The following is an 18,824-nucleotide window of genomic DNA, read 5'->3' on the forward strand; positions in this document are numbered from 1 at the left end:
TTCATTATGTATGATGTGTTCTGATTTCTCATATCTACATCCTCAGTTCCTAGTTTGTAACTTTCTGTCAGGGTCCATTCACACTCTGATTTTCAGGACTCCTGCTACTGACTTCACTTCTCTTTATATGTCTGTGCTCTGAACACTGTGGTCCTTAGGTCACTAATCAGAATCTTACAAGTTTCTAGCCCCACCTGGATTGTCCATAGAGTACTGTGGGATTCTGGCCCCACTGGAGTGTCCCTAGTCAAAGCACTGCAGACTTCCAGCTTTCTTGGAATATCCCTTGTCAGAGCACAGTAGGTTTCTGTCCCCCTTCTCACCTTATCCTATCATACCAAATCAAAGCTCTATATGCATCTTCAGTCATTGTGCTAGAAGGCTTCAGTCCTCTTTAGCTGTGCTCATGCAGTGCCTACAGTCATCTTGCTGTCTATCCTGGTACTATCCTGGGCTGGATGGAGGAGCTTACCGGTTTTTTTTTTAAATTTCTCAATCATTATTTGATCTTATGTCTTTTTTAGATTTTTGCTGGAGTATATGTGGGAGAGCTGGACTCTTCTACAGCCATACATGTTGCCATGTTAACTGGAAGTTCTTTTCGCTGTTTTATGATACTATATTGCTCGCTCATCATCTTCCACCATCTTTCTATATAATGTATGCAAATACATTTGTGCTGATACTGCCTTTGTTTGCTGGGTTATTTTGCTTAGAAAGTAGTAAAGGATTTGTTGACTGGGGCAGTGTCTGCACTTTTGGCCTCCTCATTCTGGAAACTTGCTTGGTTAAACTTCTCTAAGACAACTAAAGTCAATGTCTTTTCTTTTATTAATTTCTCATTTTTCAAAGTCAACACATTGCTTAAATAGGTTGGGTTGCATGCAGCTTTGTCTTGTTTTTCTATTCTCATTTGACATAAATATTGACATTTCTGTAGCCAGTTGATCTGTCAGTACAAATGGCTGATTATGAGAGGTCTACTAACTTAGCAACCAGTCATTTATAGGCTATATATAGGCAACTTCACTTTTTGTGGTGTTGTTCCCTGCTTGCCATGCCCAATGCATTCTGACTCTCTTCTTGAAACATATATGTGTATATTATATTCGTATAACATGTATATAAAATGTAGGGATGGGGTTTCTGAATAATCTAACATCTTTCACTTATTAATTATGAGCAATATTTTAAAAATATATTAATCTTCCTCCCCTATACTGACCTTTGCATTGATGTAACCAAATCTCAAGGTGTATGTAGCATTCTCTCTGGGAATACTCACCTCCCAGCTTGCTTGCTCTTTCTTGGATGGGTTAGGTTTTCCATGGGTCTTCACTCCTAAAACAATAGCTTACTTGCTCCCAAAGGTACACTTAACTTTCATAGTTACACAGTAAACACAACTAACTCAAAGCAAAAACATTTGTTTAAAAAGTCACAATAATAACAATAGCTATAAAACACTCCTCCCGTAAACCTGGGATCTACTCTGTCTATATAAGCATGGTATCAGTGGGAATTGTGAGCACAAAGTTAGTTTACTGTTAGGGAAAAAGGCAGAATTCATATTTCAGATACTACATGATCCTGATCTCCTTTCTCTTCTCACGATGTTCTCATGCAAGGTTATCCCTAGACACAATATCTCTAAGGGGTAAGTCACTCAGTCAGGCTCTCTGGGTATACTCCTCTAGGCAATTTGACTCTCAGCTGCCAGGGCCAGTTTGCTAGTGAATTAATAATTGACTTCTCTGCTCCTTGAAGTTGCTTCCTGTTTTCAAGTTTTTTGCCTCCTACTGGGCCAGTAGCTTCAATGAAAAACACCATGGCTGATGGAGAGGAGGAAGAAGAGAGAGAAGTCATTTCTTTCTCCTTCCCCTGCCTCCTGGTAGAGATAGAGATAGAGGTAGAGGTAGAGGGATCATATTCTACAAAGCTGCTTCTTGCCTCAGCTGCCTTACCTGTCACCAGAGTTAGCTAGTTTAGATTTTGAAATGCTTTCAAAGGCATGGCCAGTTTTCAGCCATCCAACAATAAGGTGCCTTTCTAATTCCATTAGGGCAATGTCTTCACATTTTGTAAATGAATAATGGTCATGTCTTTGTACTTCATTTAATACATCAGCACCTTGTTACCAGTTTTTTTGTCCCTTATTTTCTCTGATTCCCTTAGCTGGGCTGGGGGGGAGGAAGTCATGATTGCAAAATAACTCTCTTCCACTATAATAGTGTATGCTTTCATTTGGTTTAAAGAATTTTGTCAAATTTATTATAGGACATCTCTAGTACTTTTTCTTCTGTGGCAGATATTGGAGCATAAGCTAAAACTGTCTTGATGTTGGTTTCCTTGCCTATATTTATCATTAGTACTGCAAGCCAAAATATTCAAGTGTCTCATGAAATGATATTCTTTAGAGACTTGATGAAATTGGTTCTACCAATTGTTTGGTACTAATACCAATTTACTTGTCTATCCAAAGAGACCTGTGAGCCATCTTTCCATTAACCTGAAATTTCTTTATATCTCTTGGTTTCATTTTACAGTGAGAATTTGCAAATGGTTGTGGTTTCATTCCTCTGGTAGTGTATCCAATTATTGGACATTGCACAAATATCTCACATCTAGAGTAATACCAGTTAAATTAATGTTAATAGATATTCTAAAAACTTGGTGGTTCTTTGCATCCTCTTCCTCTTTAGGTAGGTTTATTCTCAGATAACAGATCCTCTATATCCAGGACCATACTGAAACCTGCCAGAGCCTACAGTGTGTTGACACAGCATTACCTCTGTGCTATCATGAGGGATCTGAAAAAAAGTGAACTTATTTGTCTCATTTAAATTCTAAGTTTTGGAAAATTACTTAAGATCTTATCTGACAGATTCCCTCTAGAATGAGGAAATAGATAAGATATTTGGGAAATAGATCTGATGCCTACCACAGAAACATGATATAGTAGTGATGGGGGATTGAAATTATCTAGACATCTACTGAAGAGCAGTAGAACTAATAATAAAGTAGAACAAATAACTCCTTGATTTGCCTTAGTGATAATTTTATCCTTCACAAAGTGGGGGAACCAGCAAGGAAAAATTCTGTTCTGAATCCAATTCTTACTACAGGGGTGCTGGGAACAGTGGAAATCCTGGTGGGTAGGCAAGTCAGTTAGATTTCAGGGCTGTAGACTAATCTCTAAGGCTATCAAATTGCAGAGAAACTTCTGACCTATACAAGTCAATTACCCTATCCCTATTCTCGAGAAAATTGAATAGGGGCATGACATAGTCAGACATATACTTAAGGAAAACAAGGTTGGTGGCTATATATATAGGATGAACTGAAGTGGGGAGAGACTTGAGGTAAAAAGGCAAATTAGGAAGCTTTTGTAATAATCTAGGTGAGAATTAATAAAGGCTTGAACTAACATGGTGGATGTGCAAGTTGAAAGATAATGGTTTGGATGTGAGTGATATTATGGAGGTAGAAATGGTGAGATTTAGGAAATGATCTGATACTTGGAGTGAAAGAAAGTGAGGATTTGAAGATGACAACAAGGTTAGGAACTGAGGACATTGGAACAGAGTGGTGTGGCCTTCCACAGAGAGAAATTTAGAAGGGTACATTTGTGGAGAAAGATAATGGGTTGTTTTGGAAATGTTGAGTTTAAGATGTCTTTGGGATATTGACTTTGAAGTGTCCAATAGGCAATTCATGATGAGAGATTGATGCTCAGGAAGGAGACTGAAGCTGGATATATATTATATATCTATATTTATATCTAGATAGATATAGATAGCTCTGTAAGGCATCTGAATAGAGATACACTCCTGGGAGCTGATAAGGTCACAGTGAGAGAGAAAGTGAATAAAGAAGAGAAAAGGATGACAGGAGAGCCTTGGGCAAGACCTACAGTTAAGGGGTATGTTATGGATTGTGTAAGCAAGTAAAGGATACTTGACTAAGTCAAATCAATTGCCTCAGATGATTCTCAAGTACTGAAAGAACTAGTAGGTATGATTGCTGAGTCACTGATGGTGATATTTGAAAGATGATGGAAAAATGTATGGAGAGTATTGCAAGATTGGAGATGGGCAGATGGTATGATGGTTTTTAAGGAAGACAACAGTTTGCAAATAATTGGCTGATAAGTTTGACTTTGATTCTTGGAAAAATTCTAGAATGGATCACTAAAGGGTGTTCTGGGCTAGACCTGACTTATACCAACCCCTTGGTCGTTTAGATTCAATACTGGAACAAAATGAGACACTCATAGATCATTCAGTACTTAACAAAAGCAGATTTACTTGGCCATAGCAGGAAGATATTCAAGAAGGAAGTACACTGAGGACACTTTAAATCCATTCAGCTGAGAGAAGCTACTTTCCCTGAGTTTCATTGTGGCCAAACCTCACAGAGAGCCTAGAGAGGCTCATGGCTGTTTTGTGCTCAGGCAAAGAAGTGATGTCAGCAGCCTGAGCCTTTAGTCTCTTGAGCCAGTCAAGTCCATAGGATTGTTTCAATACATTTTAAAAAAAATACTAGCATAATTTACAAAGGGGCAGGGATTAGGATATTACTTCAATCACAATTCTGTATGTCTAAAGGACATCTAGAAAGTAGTGATTAGAGATAGCCAGGATGACTTTCTTCAAGAACAGGTCATGCCAGACTACACTCATTTCTTTTTTGATGACTACTGAATTAGTAGATGAGGGGGAATGCTCTAGATATAGTTTACCTAGATCTTAGCAAAACTTTTGATAGAGCATCTCATGCTTTTCTTGTGGAAAAGACAGAAAAATGTGGACTAGATGAACCACAGTTAGATGGATTCAAAACTGGTTAGATGACTACTCAGAAAATAGTTGTATTAATGGTTCAATATCATTATGGCCAGGGTTCTCTAGTAGAGTGCCCTAGAGACCTTTACTTGACCATGAGATATTTAACATTTATATCAATGACTTGTATAATATCATAGATGGCATATTCACTCAATTTGCATTTGACACCAAGCTGAGAGAGATAGCTTTTATATGTGTCTATATATGTGCATATATTTGTGTATATGTATACATATATGCATATGTATATGTATAAATACACATTTATAAATATATGTATGTGTGTATACACATATACACACACACATATATGACAGAGTCAGTATCTAAAAGGATCTTGACAGGTAGTATTGGGTTGAATCTAATAAGATGAAATTTAGTAGGTATAAATACAAAATATTATACTTGGGTTCAAATAATCAGTTCCATTAGTATATGGGAGAATCATGGTTAGTTAGCAGTTTGAAAAAGATCCAGGCATTTTATAATACAGTATAAGTGCAAAACGTCTCAGCACTTCAATGTCTAACCAAAAAACTCCATCTTGAACTGATTTAGGAAAGACATAACTTCCAGGAATAGGAGGTTATAGTCCCATTATATCCTGCCCTTGTCAGTCCCCATTTGAAATACCGTGGTCAATTCTAGGCAGTAAGAAGGATATTGAGAAGCTCAAGATTGTTGAGAGGAGGACAGCCATCATGGATTTGGAACTAGACTTTGTCATATGATAATTAGTTGAAAGAACTGGGGCATATTTAGCCTAGAGAAGAGAAGATATTGGGGTCTTAGTGGTGGACACAATAACTACAAAGATTTGAAGGATTGTCATGTTGAAGGAGGTTTAGACTTGCTCTGTTTGATACCCAAGGACAAAATCTGGAATAATAGTGGGAAGTTGCACAGAGGTAAAATAGTCCTGATGTCTTGAAAAACTTAGTTACAATCAGAGTTGTATAAAAATGGAATGGATTGCCTTGAAGGGGTTATGGATTCCCCCTCCTTGGGTGTCTTCATCTGGATGACCTCTTTTGGCTATGGTATAGTGGGATTTCCTTTGGTATATAAGTTAGACTAAATGACTACTAAGGTCCTTTCCAACTCTCAAGTTCTGTGATTCTGTGGATAGCAGGAATAAGTCATTCCTCACTTTGGGCGACAGAGTGAGGACCTTAGTAGATTTCACAGGCTAAAATGATGGCCCTGATGATGATAAACTTCATCAAAATGAAGTATGCTTGGGCTATATATGTAAAGACCTTCACTTTGGTAAAAAATAAAGGATGGGGAGGCATGTTTGTAGTTCATGTGAAAAAGATATGGGGATTTTGGTCATACACATCTATGATGAAACTAATGTGATCATGGAAAAATATGGTGTCCAAAACAAGGGAAATGATAGTCTTGCTATACTCTATCCTAATCAGATATCTGGAGTATTGTTTTCAGTTCTGGGTACCACATTTTAGGACATTGTGAAGGTGGAAAGCATCTAAAGGAGAATAGCTTGAAGAAACTAGGGACTTGAAGAAAAGAAGACTTCAGGGGGACTTTCTAACAATCTCAAGGTATTTGAAGGGCTTTTTGGAAGAGAAGTTAAATGTGTCCTGCTTGCAGTCAGAAGTCAGAAGTAGGAACAGTCTATGAAATTGAAGATAGGCAGACTTAGGTTCAATGTAAGAGAAAATTTCCTACTGTTTAGAGTTTTCCGAAAGTTTAATGAGCCATCTCATTAGATATTGAGGTTATCTTAGTAGGTAACTGATTTCCTCAGTAACTAATGGGTTCTTCTTCTTTGGATTATTTTGATCAGAAACCAGAGGACTCCTTGTCAGTCATATTTAATTAGGTTATCTGTGAAGTCCCTTTTAACCTTGAGGTGCTGTGATTTTAATAAAAATGACTAAATAAGATCCTACTGATCAGGAAAAAAAAAACTAACTTACCACCAGACCATTAGCACTTTTCAAACCAGAGGTATTTTAGATCTTTTATTTTTTAAAAATGATTTAATATTTCTACTAGGAATATTCATTTGTCTAAATTAGCTTTACCTGGAGAAAAATGTGTAAAAAGTAAACATGCAATGTTATTTCAGGGTACCCTGAAGAATACATCAGAATCAAAGAAAATGTGTAAAAGGTATGTACATCCTATAGACAGTTAAATACGTGCCATGCACTTAATTCAGTCCAACAAGCATTTCTTGAGTATCTGGCACTTGACTGGGTACTGGGGACACAAAGACAGTAGTGAAGCAGTCCCTGCTCTCAGGTTTACATTCTACTTGGGTAAAGCCACAGGTACATAATATAGAGAGTAAATACAAAGTAACTTCTATCAGGAGAGAGCACAAACAAGTCAGAGGGATTCAGAAACGCCATCTGTAGAAAGAGACACTTAAGCTGTGCTTCAAAAGAAGACAGGGATTCTACAAAAATGGAGATCATGTTATGTCTGTACAAAGTCTTGTACGTGGGAGACAAAGTGCCATGCATGCATAAATGCTGATAACTGATTATTTTTCTTTTGTTTTCCATAGACCATGCATTCTCATATTAGACTCCTTGAAAGCTGGTTCTGTACAAAATACAGTTCAGATTTTGAGAGAGTGAGTAATATTATAATTTCTATATGTCTTTTAAAACTCATTAAGACTGTAAGTTTCAAAACAGTTGTTGTTCTGCATTGGTGGAGGAACTTTTCCCATTGAGAGTTTTTGACAAATAAACTTGCGACTCCAAACCAAAAGAAAAGACCAATAACATGTCAGTATTTTACTTTATTATGCACTTAGGTGAGGTTTGCTATTTTAGCATTGTTATGCAGTAAATATAAAGTATTTGCTCAAGTGATCTTTAATAAAAGTGGATGAGAAACTGACTAGTATTAGCAAGTGAAAGAAACATTTTGAAAAATACCTATCTACTAAATGCTTATGGTTAAAAAGTGCAGCTTTTTGAAAAGATATTTTCAAGATGCTAATTTTCACAAATTAAAAACCTCTTAATTGTAAATTAGCATTACTTTTCACTATAAATATAATCTCTTAATTTTAGTTATTTCTTTGCATTTTTTCTAATTGCTTTTTCAGTTTACTTTGTAGCAAGATTTATGAACTCATGTCTTCAAATTTTGAAAGGCCACTGTCATTGATCTTTGAAAGAATGTGAACAAGATGAGGAGAACTATAGAGCTTTAGAAGGGCAGATGTCCTGATTTTTAAAAAGTGTGGGGGGAAGAGAGTGGAGTCTTCAAACTAGAAATCACTGAGCTTGTATTCCTGGCAAAATTCTTTTAAGTTTTTATTAAAGGAATGATCACTGAATATTTATAAAAGGAAACTGATCATAAAGAGCCAGCATAGTTTCATCAAGAATAGATCGTGTCAAATGAATTCATTTCTGTTTTTGACCGGTTTCCTAAGAGTAATGGACCAAGAGAATGCTGCAAATATAATTGACCTAGCTTTTAACAACCATTTGACAAACTCTAGCTTCTGATCAAGCCAGAGATATATGGATTACATGAGAGTACAGTAGGTAGATTTGGAACTGGCTAAATGGCTGGGCTCCCCCCCCCCCGACCCCAATTAGTCAATACCTTTTTAAGATTTCCAGTAGAGTTTCCCAGGGATCTCCACTTGGAGCTGTGCTGTTTAACGTTTTTATCAGCCAATTGGATAAAAACATAGATGGCATGTATATTAAATTTGCTATGTCATAAAGCTGAGGACAGCTAATACATTAGGTGGCATATTTAGAATTCCAAAAGATCTTGACTGTGTAGAACATTGAGCACCATCTCCTGAGGACAGTTTTAATGGGATAAACATAAAGGCTAATACTTGGGTTCAGAAAATCATTGTCGTGAATATAAGACAGGGGAGTCATAACTAGACATCAATTCATCTGAACATTGGGCTTGAATATAAATGTATTAAGTTATGCTAAATTAAAATTTTGCTTGCTTTTAAAGGAAATTTTGACATATAAATTTATATGTAAACAGAGATAACATAAAATTGTGCCTCTAATATTAAGGAAAAAACCCCCAATATTTTAGCCTTGTGTAAAATACAGCAGTTTTTTTTGGAAGCAATCCTTGTAAAGATATATACAATATAATTTTGTAATCAGGAGCATCTTTAGACATTTTGACTGAAATATTAAGTTCAGAAACAAATATCATTCTTTAATCTCTGAACCTGTTGCATAGAGATGGAAAACAATTCCTACTTGAATTACTCTACTCATTATTGTCTCCAGGTACTTGGAAGTAGAATGGGAAGTAAGACGAAAAACACATCGTGAATTCAGCAGAACAAATATGGTTGACTTGTGCCCCAAAGTTCCTAAGCAAGATAACAGCAGTGATTGTGGAGTGTATTTACTACAGTATGTGGAAAGCTTCTTCAAGGTATATGGAATTAATAGCTTATTTTTTGGATTCTTATGGGACTAAGAAGTAGGGGGTAGGGTAGTTCACAGTAGCAGTTTTTAAAATAATTCTTTTTCTAAACATCTTAAGGGTTTCATAACATCGTTGCATATAAATGTGGATTATGTTATAATTTGAAATGTAATATGTAATAAGACCGCTTAAAACCTTTAGTGAAATTAGGCTTTAGTGAAATTAGAGATTAGTATGCACTATGAAGAATAACACTTTGAGTTTCTAGCACACTGAAATCCAAATCATGTATTGTTATCAGACGGTGATAAGGGGACAATAAGGAGAAGGAATTATTGCAGCTATAAATGTGGGGATTGGGAAGCACCTTTTGGGTTAAGTGTCATGATTTCATAATTTCATCTATGGCTGCCACAATTTAGGGATTCTGGAATCTGAGCAAGAGTTTCTTGAATTTAATCAGCTCAAAAACCTGCATGTTTCCCTGCATGAGTGGGTCATGAACCATCTGCTTAAAAGTTACTTAAAAGCATGAAAAAATTTTGGAAAATACAATGAATGTTTTTGAATCACTGGGCAGTTGTGGTGGTGGTTAGCATGGGGCAGTTGGCTTCGTTAGCCAATTAGTTAGCATTGGCTTTCATGAAATGTGTCATTTTGTGATATTCCTTTCTCTTGTGGTACACGATACATGATAGCATATCATTTTGTATAATGCCTGGACTCTATCTAAAGGGATTTAATTACCAGGAGACTAAAAGTACTTAATTGTACCAGTTTATTAACCTGTTAGCATTCTCAGTTATGAAGCAAAATAGTTTCCCTGGAAAGAATGATGAACTGGGAATCAGGTGACCAGGGAACTATTTCCTGCTCAACTATTGAACAGCTGTATGACCTTCAGCGAGTCACAACTTTCTGGGCTTCAGTTTACTTATCTGTAAAATGAGTGAGTCAGACTACATAATCTTTAAGGGCTGTTCCTGCTCTATCATCTTATACCTGAGGGTGATGTTCCAATATTTAATTATAATACTTTAAAATCAGTGAATTCCCTAACCTTTTTCATGTCTAATGGTTTCATGTTGAATTAGTTTGAATTGTCCTTAAAAATTTGAAATGTCTTCTTATCAGTTTTCTGTTTCCTATCATTAGGATCCCATTGTTAATTTTGAATTACCGCTGCACTTGGAGAAGTGGTTTCCCCGTCAGGTGATAAGGGCCAAGCGGGATGATATTCGGGAGCTGATCTTGAAACTTCATTTACAGCAACAGAAGGGCAACAGTAGTTAATTCATTATTGATGGACATGGAACTTGTGTTTTAAAAGATTACTGGAAAGCAGTGTACCAGCATTTGTGCTACTCTGCCTGCAAAGAAGAAAACACCTTCTGGTTATTTTGTAAATTGTTCAAAATTATTTAAATTGTGTAAGACAATTATTAATTTTGTTTGAGTCTGATAGATGGGATAAAGGGGTGGGAATGGGGAGAATGTAGATAAACTTATTAGACTGAAGTTAAAATTTGATAAATATTTCATATTTTTTTTCAGTGAATATGCTTGGATTATGCAATAAACATGTGATGTGAGAATGTTTTAATAAGTGATTAAAAAAAACAAACCACTATATGGTTTTAACCTGCACAAGACTCTGGGTACAGGACCACCTACTCCTCTGGTACTAAACCCATGCTTGGCAAGTCACTTCACATTGTAGCTGTTCTTTGCAACTCAAGCATGCTGTATGAATACTGTGTATTTTAAAATAATTATTGCTGAATGCCATTTATGGCATTACTTCTGTATAATATAAAATAGAAAGCTCTTAATGTAGGGTGGTAAAAACCTACTCGACCATCATGTACTTTGTCAATCTTCCTAGTTAGGTGATAATTCCACCATGCTTTAGTTGAAATGATTTTTTTTTCCTCCAATTCCATTGACATAATTTAAGGGGGTTGGGGAATTAGTCATTTATTTTGGGTGAAATTGGGAAGAAACTTAAGAATTATAGTTCTTTTAAAATGTGAATTCATTTTTCTTTCTAAAATTGGAAAAGTAGTTTGGCTTTTGAGAAACATTTTAAAGCAAATCTGAATACTTTTTTACATTATATTTATTGAGGTCTTTGTAAAATTAGAAAGAAGAATTTACTCATGCACTGTATGAGTATACACACCCAATTATTGAAGCAGATAATTCATTTTTATGAAGATAAAATTGGTCTCATTTGCTTTCTGTATGCTTATAACTTTAACAAGCTAAGTATACATATTTGTCCAGACTTATTCATTAGCTTGTTAGAATTCAATATACATTTTAAAAATCTATCTACCCACTTTTATACCAGTAAAGCAAAAATTGCTTTCATCCTTCTAATATAATATTTTTTCCAGAGGCTTTCCTAAGAGAGCTTAATTCTTCAGTACATATTCAGGCAAAATTTTACTGAATTTTTGTGATCCTGGTGGGATTATATCTGACTAGACTTCATGACTATCTGTTAAATATAATTCACTCTGATGTTATCAGAAATATTCTGAAGAAGACAGATAATCGTATTCCATTTTCTCAGATAAGAACTTTTATAAGAATATCATTTTAGTCTCCCAACTCAGATTTCTCTTGGATTTTTATCATAATTGTATGGAAGGAAGAAAAACCGAGGCCATTAGAGGTGAGGCTAAAAGGCCAAACAATTTATTTCAAGTGATATGGTTGAGGTTGCGATGTCTCAGTGACCTTTGGCTTTTTTTAATTTTGTCACCACTTTTATATTGTTAAAGATACTTGTCTTTTGGAGATCTATTATAAGGAGGGATATAATTATATGTCATTCCCAATTTGTGGGGCAATTTTTCTAGGTGACTTAATTATTTTGTATATCTTATTTTGGATATAGCAAGTACAGAAAACTGCTTGTGCTTTCTTAGCATTTTCATTTGTACATTTTTCAAAGATACCACTGTCATTATTTTTGAAGATTTGTCAAAATACTTACCCTCCCCCTACCAATTGATGATGGAAATATTGTGTTTTGAGAATGATTAACAGTGTGTTTGATATTAAACACATTTTAATATTCATCAAATAAATGTGTTTTTTTTTCTAAAGGAAGTTGAGCCTCAGAGTGGAGTAAATTTTTGGTTGTATATTTCTCCATGCGTTTCATATAGTTGGTGCTTAAAAATATATACAATACAGTACTGCCTTAACCAGCATAAACCATATTTTAAAAGTATTTTAAATAACTGTGAATAAAATGTATTTTTGTGCATCTATAGCCTATAATTCAAATTAGATTTACTACCTTTTATAAATGACATATAAAATGAAAAGAACCAAGTCTCTTAGCTAACTCATGGGTTGGGAGGCAGCAAGAAGGATTTGGTGTCTATTGATTCTTATTAAAGAACAGAGTATAAAATTAACTACAAACCTGCTAGGTTTGTTATACAAAGGTTCAGACCATTTGTATTAGGAGGGCAGAGTTTATAATCTCAAAGAGGATCATAAACATGTCTGAAACGTTCGGAACCGCCGGATATAAGAAACTCTCAAAGTAGAAGGCAGAAGAATCAAAACATTTATTTGGGCTCCACAGTAACCAACCCATGAACCAGCAACCCCATTTTGATATATTGATCAAAAGCTTCCAGGCCCAATAAGTACGCCTTGAAAGAGTAACCAGGAGGCTACAGAGAAGCATGATTGCGTAAAGCAAAATCATGTTTCCCCCTCTATGGTAATAAGATTACCCACTGGCCTGAAGTCTTTGTTCAGCTTCCTCCCGTAGGTCAGCTCTGCTACTGGCAGCTCCTGCTTCAGCTGTGGCTGTGGCTGTAACTGTAGCTGTAACTGTCGCTGTAACTGTTGCTGTAACTGTCGCTGTAACTGTCGCTGTAACTGTCGTTGTAACTGTCTCTGGCTCCAACCGGAAAAGGAAAAGAGGATCTTCAAGCTGTCCTCTCCCCTCTTATAGAGTTTTTGACATCATCAAGCACCGCCTGAACGACCAGGGCCGATTGGTTCTTGACTTGGCCCCTCCCCCTAGCGTAGCCGTTAACACCTCCCCTCAGCCAGCCCCATGACTCATCACACAGGAAGTTGTCTGCTTCCTGGAATGCTCTTTGGGCTTCCTGCCCCGGAAGAGCAAGCCACAGTGTCCAGAGGCTCAATGAGGTAAGCTGAGTCATTCAAAGAAAACAAAGGCCATTCTGGCTACACTCCACCCCTTGTTATAGGATACATAATCTAATCAGCCATGTATCCTAGAACATACATTGTGATCCAATTACAAAGGAAACTAAAACATATCATTCATTATAAAGCAAAACATATCATTTGGTGACATTCCTAAATATTGGTTTACGATTCAAATGTGATCCACCCCTAGGTCCCAGCAAGATAATCTCTTCAATCAATCATCCCCAAAATAATTATTAATAATTCAAATGTCCACCCCTAAATCCTTGTATCCATTACATAGGATCAATAATATCATAACAATAAAACAACACAGCAAGGATAACACAAAATAAGTAAACAGAACACTATCATTATTTCCACCCCCCTTGAACGATTGGGGCTCAAAATCTTGGGGTGAGGGGTGAAGGTCTCATTTTCCATAGCTTCTTCATGCTGAAATTGGATGTAGAGATGGCCCTGCCCCCAAAAAGTCCCATTCCAGAAGTCATTTCTTTAACAAGCTGGCAGGAATTCCAAGAATGCTACATGCTTAGGCAGTCACCGGAAAGTGCAGGGTGCTTAAGCCTGAAGGAAACAAAACTAGCAACAAGGTTAGCCAAAACAAAGGACAAAAAGAATAGACAAGTATGGATTATAATTCTTCAAATAAAATCATCTCAAGTTTGGTTGAGATTTCAGTTATGCAAAGATCCAACATCAGAGCCAAACTCAGGTGGGAAATGTTTCTTTTCAAAAGGAACATAATGAGGAAGCCAAGAGGATCCCACCCTAGATAGAGACTAAGATTGTCCTCCCATCTTTTCCCTAAATGTACAAGTTTTCATCCGTTAATCACACAAGGTCACCTTCACTCTGAGTGGCTTGTGGGCTTGCAGGAGCAGTTCTTATTTCCCTATCTCTCCTGTTATCAAGGCCTTTATCTCTGTACATTCTATATAATTCATTGGTTGGAATTCCATCTATCATTTCAAAACCTACCCCTGCTCTCAATAAAGCAGTAAACATTTCTTTCCTTGTTACTCTCCTTTGGCGCCAAGTTTGCTGGTTATTCACCCTTCTCTCTCGAGGAGATCTATCCCTTCCCCAGTCACCTAAGTCATGTAACTGTAAAATCTTATTTATCACTGTTGTAAGACGGCTCCCTACTTCTCCAAGTAATAAATTCAAAATTAGTTGTTTATAAGCAGGGGGAGCTGTCCTAATTATTAAATTCCTATGAGGCAGTTCCATTGGATCATTGTAATATTTGTCTGAGGTTCCTATCATAATGGCAGTCTTCATTACCTCCTCCTTTAGTCTCATGATACAATCTCTAAGTGAATACCAGGGTCTGTGCTCAGTGGGCCACATAGAATCAGTAGCATATCTCTTATTGCATCCCACAGCGGCTAATGCCAACAGAGTAGTCCTGCTATCACCATCTCCTTGCTGATGATGTTCCCTAAAAGCTTGTTGAACTAGAGGATCATGGCTGATACCTATGAATCTCATGCAGTCTGTCCTATCTACTGATATTCCACTGGCCCCTTGATCACTGAGTCTTACCATCCAAGATATCAATGGTTCTCCTATTCTTTGGCTGAATCTACTCAAAATATCTGTGACCTCTTGAGGTGAGAAATCTTCCTGAATTTCCCTTGTAACTGAATCTTCACCTCGGGTTTCTGTCTTCCTCCTTTGTATGGGTCGAGCCCTTGTCTGATCATTTAACCATCTCCTATGCTCTGTGTGAGGCACATCCTGAACCCCAGTAGTGTTTTGTGCCTCAGCCCCTAACATTGTCTCATTCTCTCCCCACTCACTTCCTCTGCCACCATGGCTAGGACGAAGCAGGCAGTCAGGCTCTTTCTGGGCTGGGTTGAAATGCACTCTGGGCTTTTTTGGTCTCCTGTTGCTCTTAGCCACATTAATAGAAAAGTTCTCATTTGAGTCAGTTTGGTCTCCTGCTATCTGAGATTCCCCTTCTTCCTGTGGGGTAGGAGTGTCCCCATGTCTTTCACTTAATCTCAATCTTTTGTATACTAGCCGGTAGGCTGATAACACTATCCAGCTTTGCCTAGATAGTGATGCCCCTGACTGAATCCCAACTTCTCGTAAACACTTTTCCAAATCCCTAGGATCTCCTCTCCGTAGCCTTGGTTCCCAGTTTTCACAGGGTCCAGCTTTTTTAGCCAATTCTTTTGCTAGGGAGGAATAAAATGGATCCTCCCATCCTGGGATATTCATCTCTTCCTCTGGAATTGTTCTGCTTCTAAATAGAGATCTTATACCTAGCGATCCCATCCTCGTCGCCAAATGTATTAGGAGGGCAGAGTTTATAATCTCAAAGAGGATCATAAACATGTCTGAAACGTTCGGAACCGCCGGATATAAGAAACTCTCAAAGTAGAAGGCAGAAGAATCAAAACATTTATTTAGGCTCCACAGTAACCAACCCATGAACCAGCAACCCCATTTTGATATATTGATCAAAAGCTTCCAGGCCCAATAAGTACGCCTTGAAAGAGTAACCAGGAGGCTACAGAGAAGCATGATTGCGTAAAGCAAAATCATGTTTCCCCCTCTATGGTAATAAGATTACCCACTGGCCTGAAGTCTTTGTTCAGCTTCCTCCCGTAGGTCAGCTCTGCTACTGGCAGCTCCTGCTTCAGCTGTGGCTGTGGCTGTAACTGTAGCTGTAACTGTCGCTGTAACTGTTGCTGTAACTGTCGCTGTAACTGTCGCTGTAACTGTCGTTGTAACTGTCTCTGGCTCCAACCGGAAAAGGAAAAGAGGATCTTCAAGCTGTCCTCTCCCCTCTTATAGAGTTTTTGACATCATCAAGCACCGCCTGAACGACCAGGGCCGATTGGTTCTTGACTTGGCCCCTCCCCCTAGCGTAGCCGTTAACACCTCCCCTCAGCCAGCCCCATGACTCATCACACAGGAAGTTGTCTGCTTCCTGGAATGCTCTTTGGGCTTCCTGCCCCGGAAGAGCAAGCCACAGTGTCCAGAGGCTCAATGAGGTAAGCTGAGTCATTCAAAGAAAACAAAGGCCATTCTGGCTACACCATTTTGGAGAAGGAAATTTCTGTAAATGAAGACCTTTAGCTATTTTCAGAAGTTAATGTCATTATTAATAATACTTTGTTCACAACAACCCTACAAATTAGGTAGTGCAACTCTTATCTCCATTATTATAACTGAAGAAACTAAGTCTCAGTGAGTTTGAATGATTTGCCTATGATAATGCAGATAATAAATGATGGAACTAGGATTCAAACCCATGTCTTCTGACTCCCAAGTTCAGTGGTCTTACTACTATGGCATGGTGATATATGTTTTAATCAGAAAGATTTACACATTGGCTCTGAAAAAATAGGCAATGAACTAAATTGGTGATAGCAATCCATTTGCTTTCATGAAAAGAAAAAAAGTCTTTACTTTCCATTAGCTAATAAGATTATGTCAACTCTAATTTCATGTAAAGAATAATAAAAATGAATTTATATAATGATGACTCCATCCAGGTGCAAGTGATACCCTATGCTTCACACATAGTACTAATGTCTGATTGTTCAAATGTTCAAATGAGATTATGTAAATAAGCACTTCATAAACTATTAAAGTTTTATAAAAGCTACATACTTCTATTACCACTACTTTGAGAATTCACAATGTAGTTTCTAAAACCTCCTAAATTATATTTTATACAACTCTATGAACCAACTTGTTGTAGTATTTTTAGACTGTTGCATAAACTACCTCCTTTGTCAAGTAACATAATTTAGTTGAGTATTTCATATTTTTGGTTTGAAAGTAAAGTAGCTGTGGGGCAGCTTGGTGGCACAGTGAATAGAGTCAGGCCCTGGAGTCAGGAGGACCTGAGTTCAGATCTGGCCTCAGACACTTGACACGTATTAGCTGCGTGACCTTGGGCAAGTCACTTAACACCAATTGCTCTGCCAAAAAACAAAAAAGAAAGCAAAGTAGCTTTAAAGACTGGAATTACTTAGGACTTTTTGGGCAATTATAATCTAAAACAAATAACATCAATTCATACTCTTTTTCTTTGTCTTCTTAGGCTACACAAATAAGACTCATTTCCAGGTAATCAATTCCAGTTAAATTTTTCTCTGGGTTTTGTAAATGTGGCATTTCTTTTTAAGGCCTTTGAAATGTGACTATCATGTTTGAATCCCACAGTTTCCATTTTCTAAGCCCCAAAATAAAATGTGGCAGCTACTTTTTAATAAGCTAAGATTGTACTTTACACAGCTGGTGGAGATTCAGGCATCTGCTCTGTAGGCTGAAAATTCAGCCTTCGTTGAAGTTTTCATAAGGCACTTCCAAGAACTTTCCTGTAGCTCTCAAGGCTCTCCTGTGTTAGTACTCATTTCTTGCTGTCCTATTCTGTTCTCTCATCTTAGAAAAATAGATGTCTCAATGACTGTTCTTTTTTTGCTGCCCTATTCTTATTCTCGTTTGGACTCATCCTACGTTGGAAAAAGAAAAATCAAATCCTTGTAACAAATATGTGCAGCCAAACAAAACACATTCCCAGATTGGTTGTATCTGAAAATGTATGCCTTATTCTGAATTTTGAGTCCATCACCTCTGACCAAGAGGTGGGTAGTATGTTTTAGCATTACTCTTCTAGGGTTTGTGATGTTTAAAGGTTTGAGAGACATGATTTCTGTGGAATTAGTTATTTTATCAGTAATGCTAGCATTTGAATAAAAGAGGTCAGGGGTACTCTCAAATGCCAAAGACAATCATGGCAGTGAGGCTCAAGGCTTACATGCCCCTGGAAAAGTGGGTATTTCAGAGGGTGGCAATCAATTCTGATTGGTCAACAAGTAGTGAGAGAGAATGAATGTTACAAGGAAGGGCTGGACCTATTCTAATGACCTTTGATTATGTCATTTACTTCTAAATTATCTCCAGCTTTGGGCAATCTGATCAAAGAATTTATCCCTGCCAAAACCTGAGTGGAGCACAACGGGCTTCTCCATCTTAGACTGAATTCTTTGTAAAGTTGGGTAGAGTCTGACCAGGACTGGGGAGAAAGTTAAACCTTTATAGAATGAGCTTTGAAATGAGGACTTTAGAAAAAAGGGGGAACTCTGGATCTCCCTGAATCATTGATTATTGATAATAATTTCTCTCAGGTTGTAGTTACTACCTGTTGTTTTTATGAAACTTGCCCAGGATGAAACAAAACAAGAATTTAGCTTATGATTGTTCAGTGGAAAGTTCCTAATTATTTGTGACAAAAGTCCTCCAAATCCCAAGAGTCTGACTTATTATATTTTTATCCACTTGACTGGATGAGAAGAACAGTTTCTAAATGATCCATTGCATCACATGTAA

At 37.1% G+C, this 18,824-nt stretch overlaps 1 protein-coding gene across 1 annotated transcript in view; it reads left to right on the top strand.

Annotated features, from left to right (window-relative positions):
- Positions 1-12,370, top strand: part of SENP7 (SUMO specific peptidase 7) — a 161,139-nt gene extending 148,769 nt beyond the window's left edge. Inside the window, exons 21-24 of the mRNA XM_036745023.1 lie at positions 6,946-6,989; positions 7,390-7,458; positions 9,116-9,266; positions 10,416-12,370. Of these exons, the coding sequence (XP_036600918.1) occupies positions 6,946-6,989; positions 7,390-7,458; positions 9,116-9,266; positions 10,416-10,553 (402 nt within the window). The 3' untranslated portion in view covers positions 10,554-12,370. The remainder of the gene's footprint in view (positions 1-6,945; positions 6,990-7,389; positions 7,459-9,115; positions 9,267-10,415) is intronic.
- Positions 12,371-18,824: the final 6,454 nt, after the last annotated feature.

Source organism: Trichosurus vulpecula, chromosome 2 (genome assembly GCF_011100635.1).
Source record: "Trichosurus vulpecula isolate mTriVul1 chromosome 2, mTriVul1.pri, whole genome shotgun sequence".
NCBI classification, from domain to species: Eukaryota; Metazoa; Chordata; class Mammalia; order Diprotodontia; family Phalangeridae; genus Trichosurus; species Trichosurus vulpecula.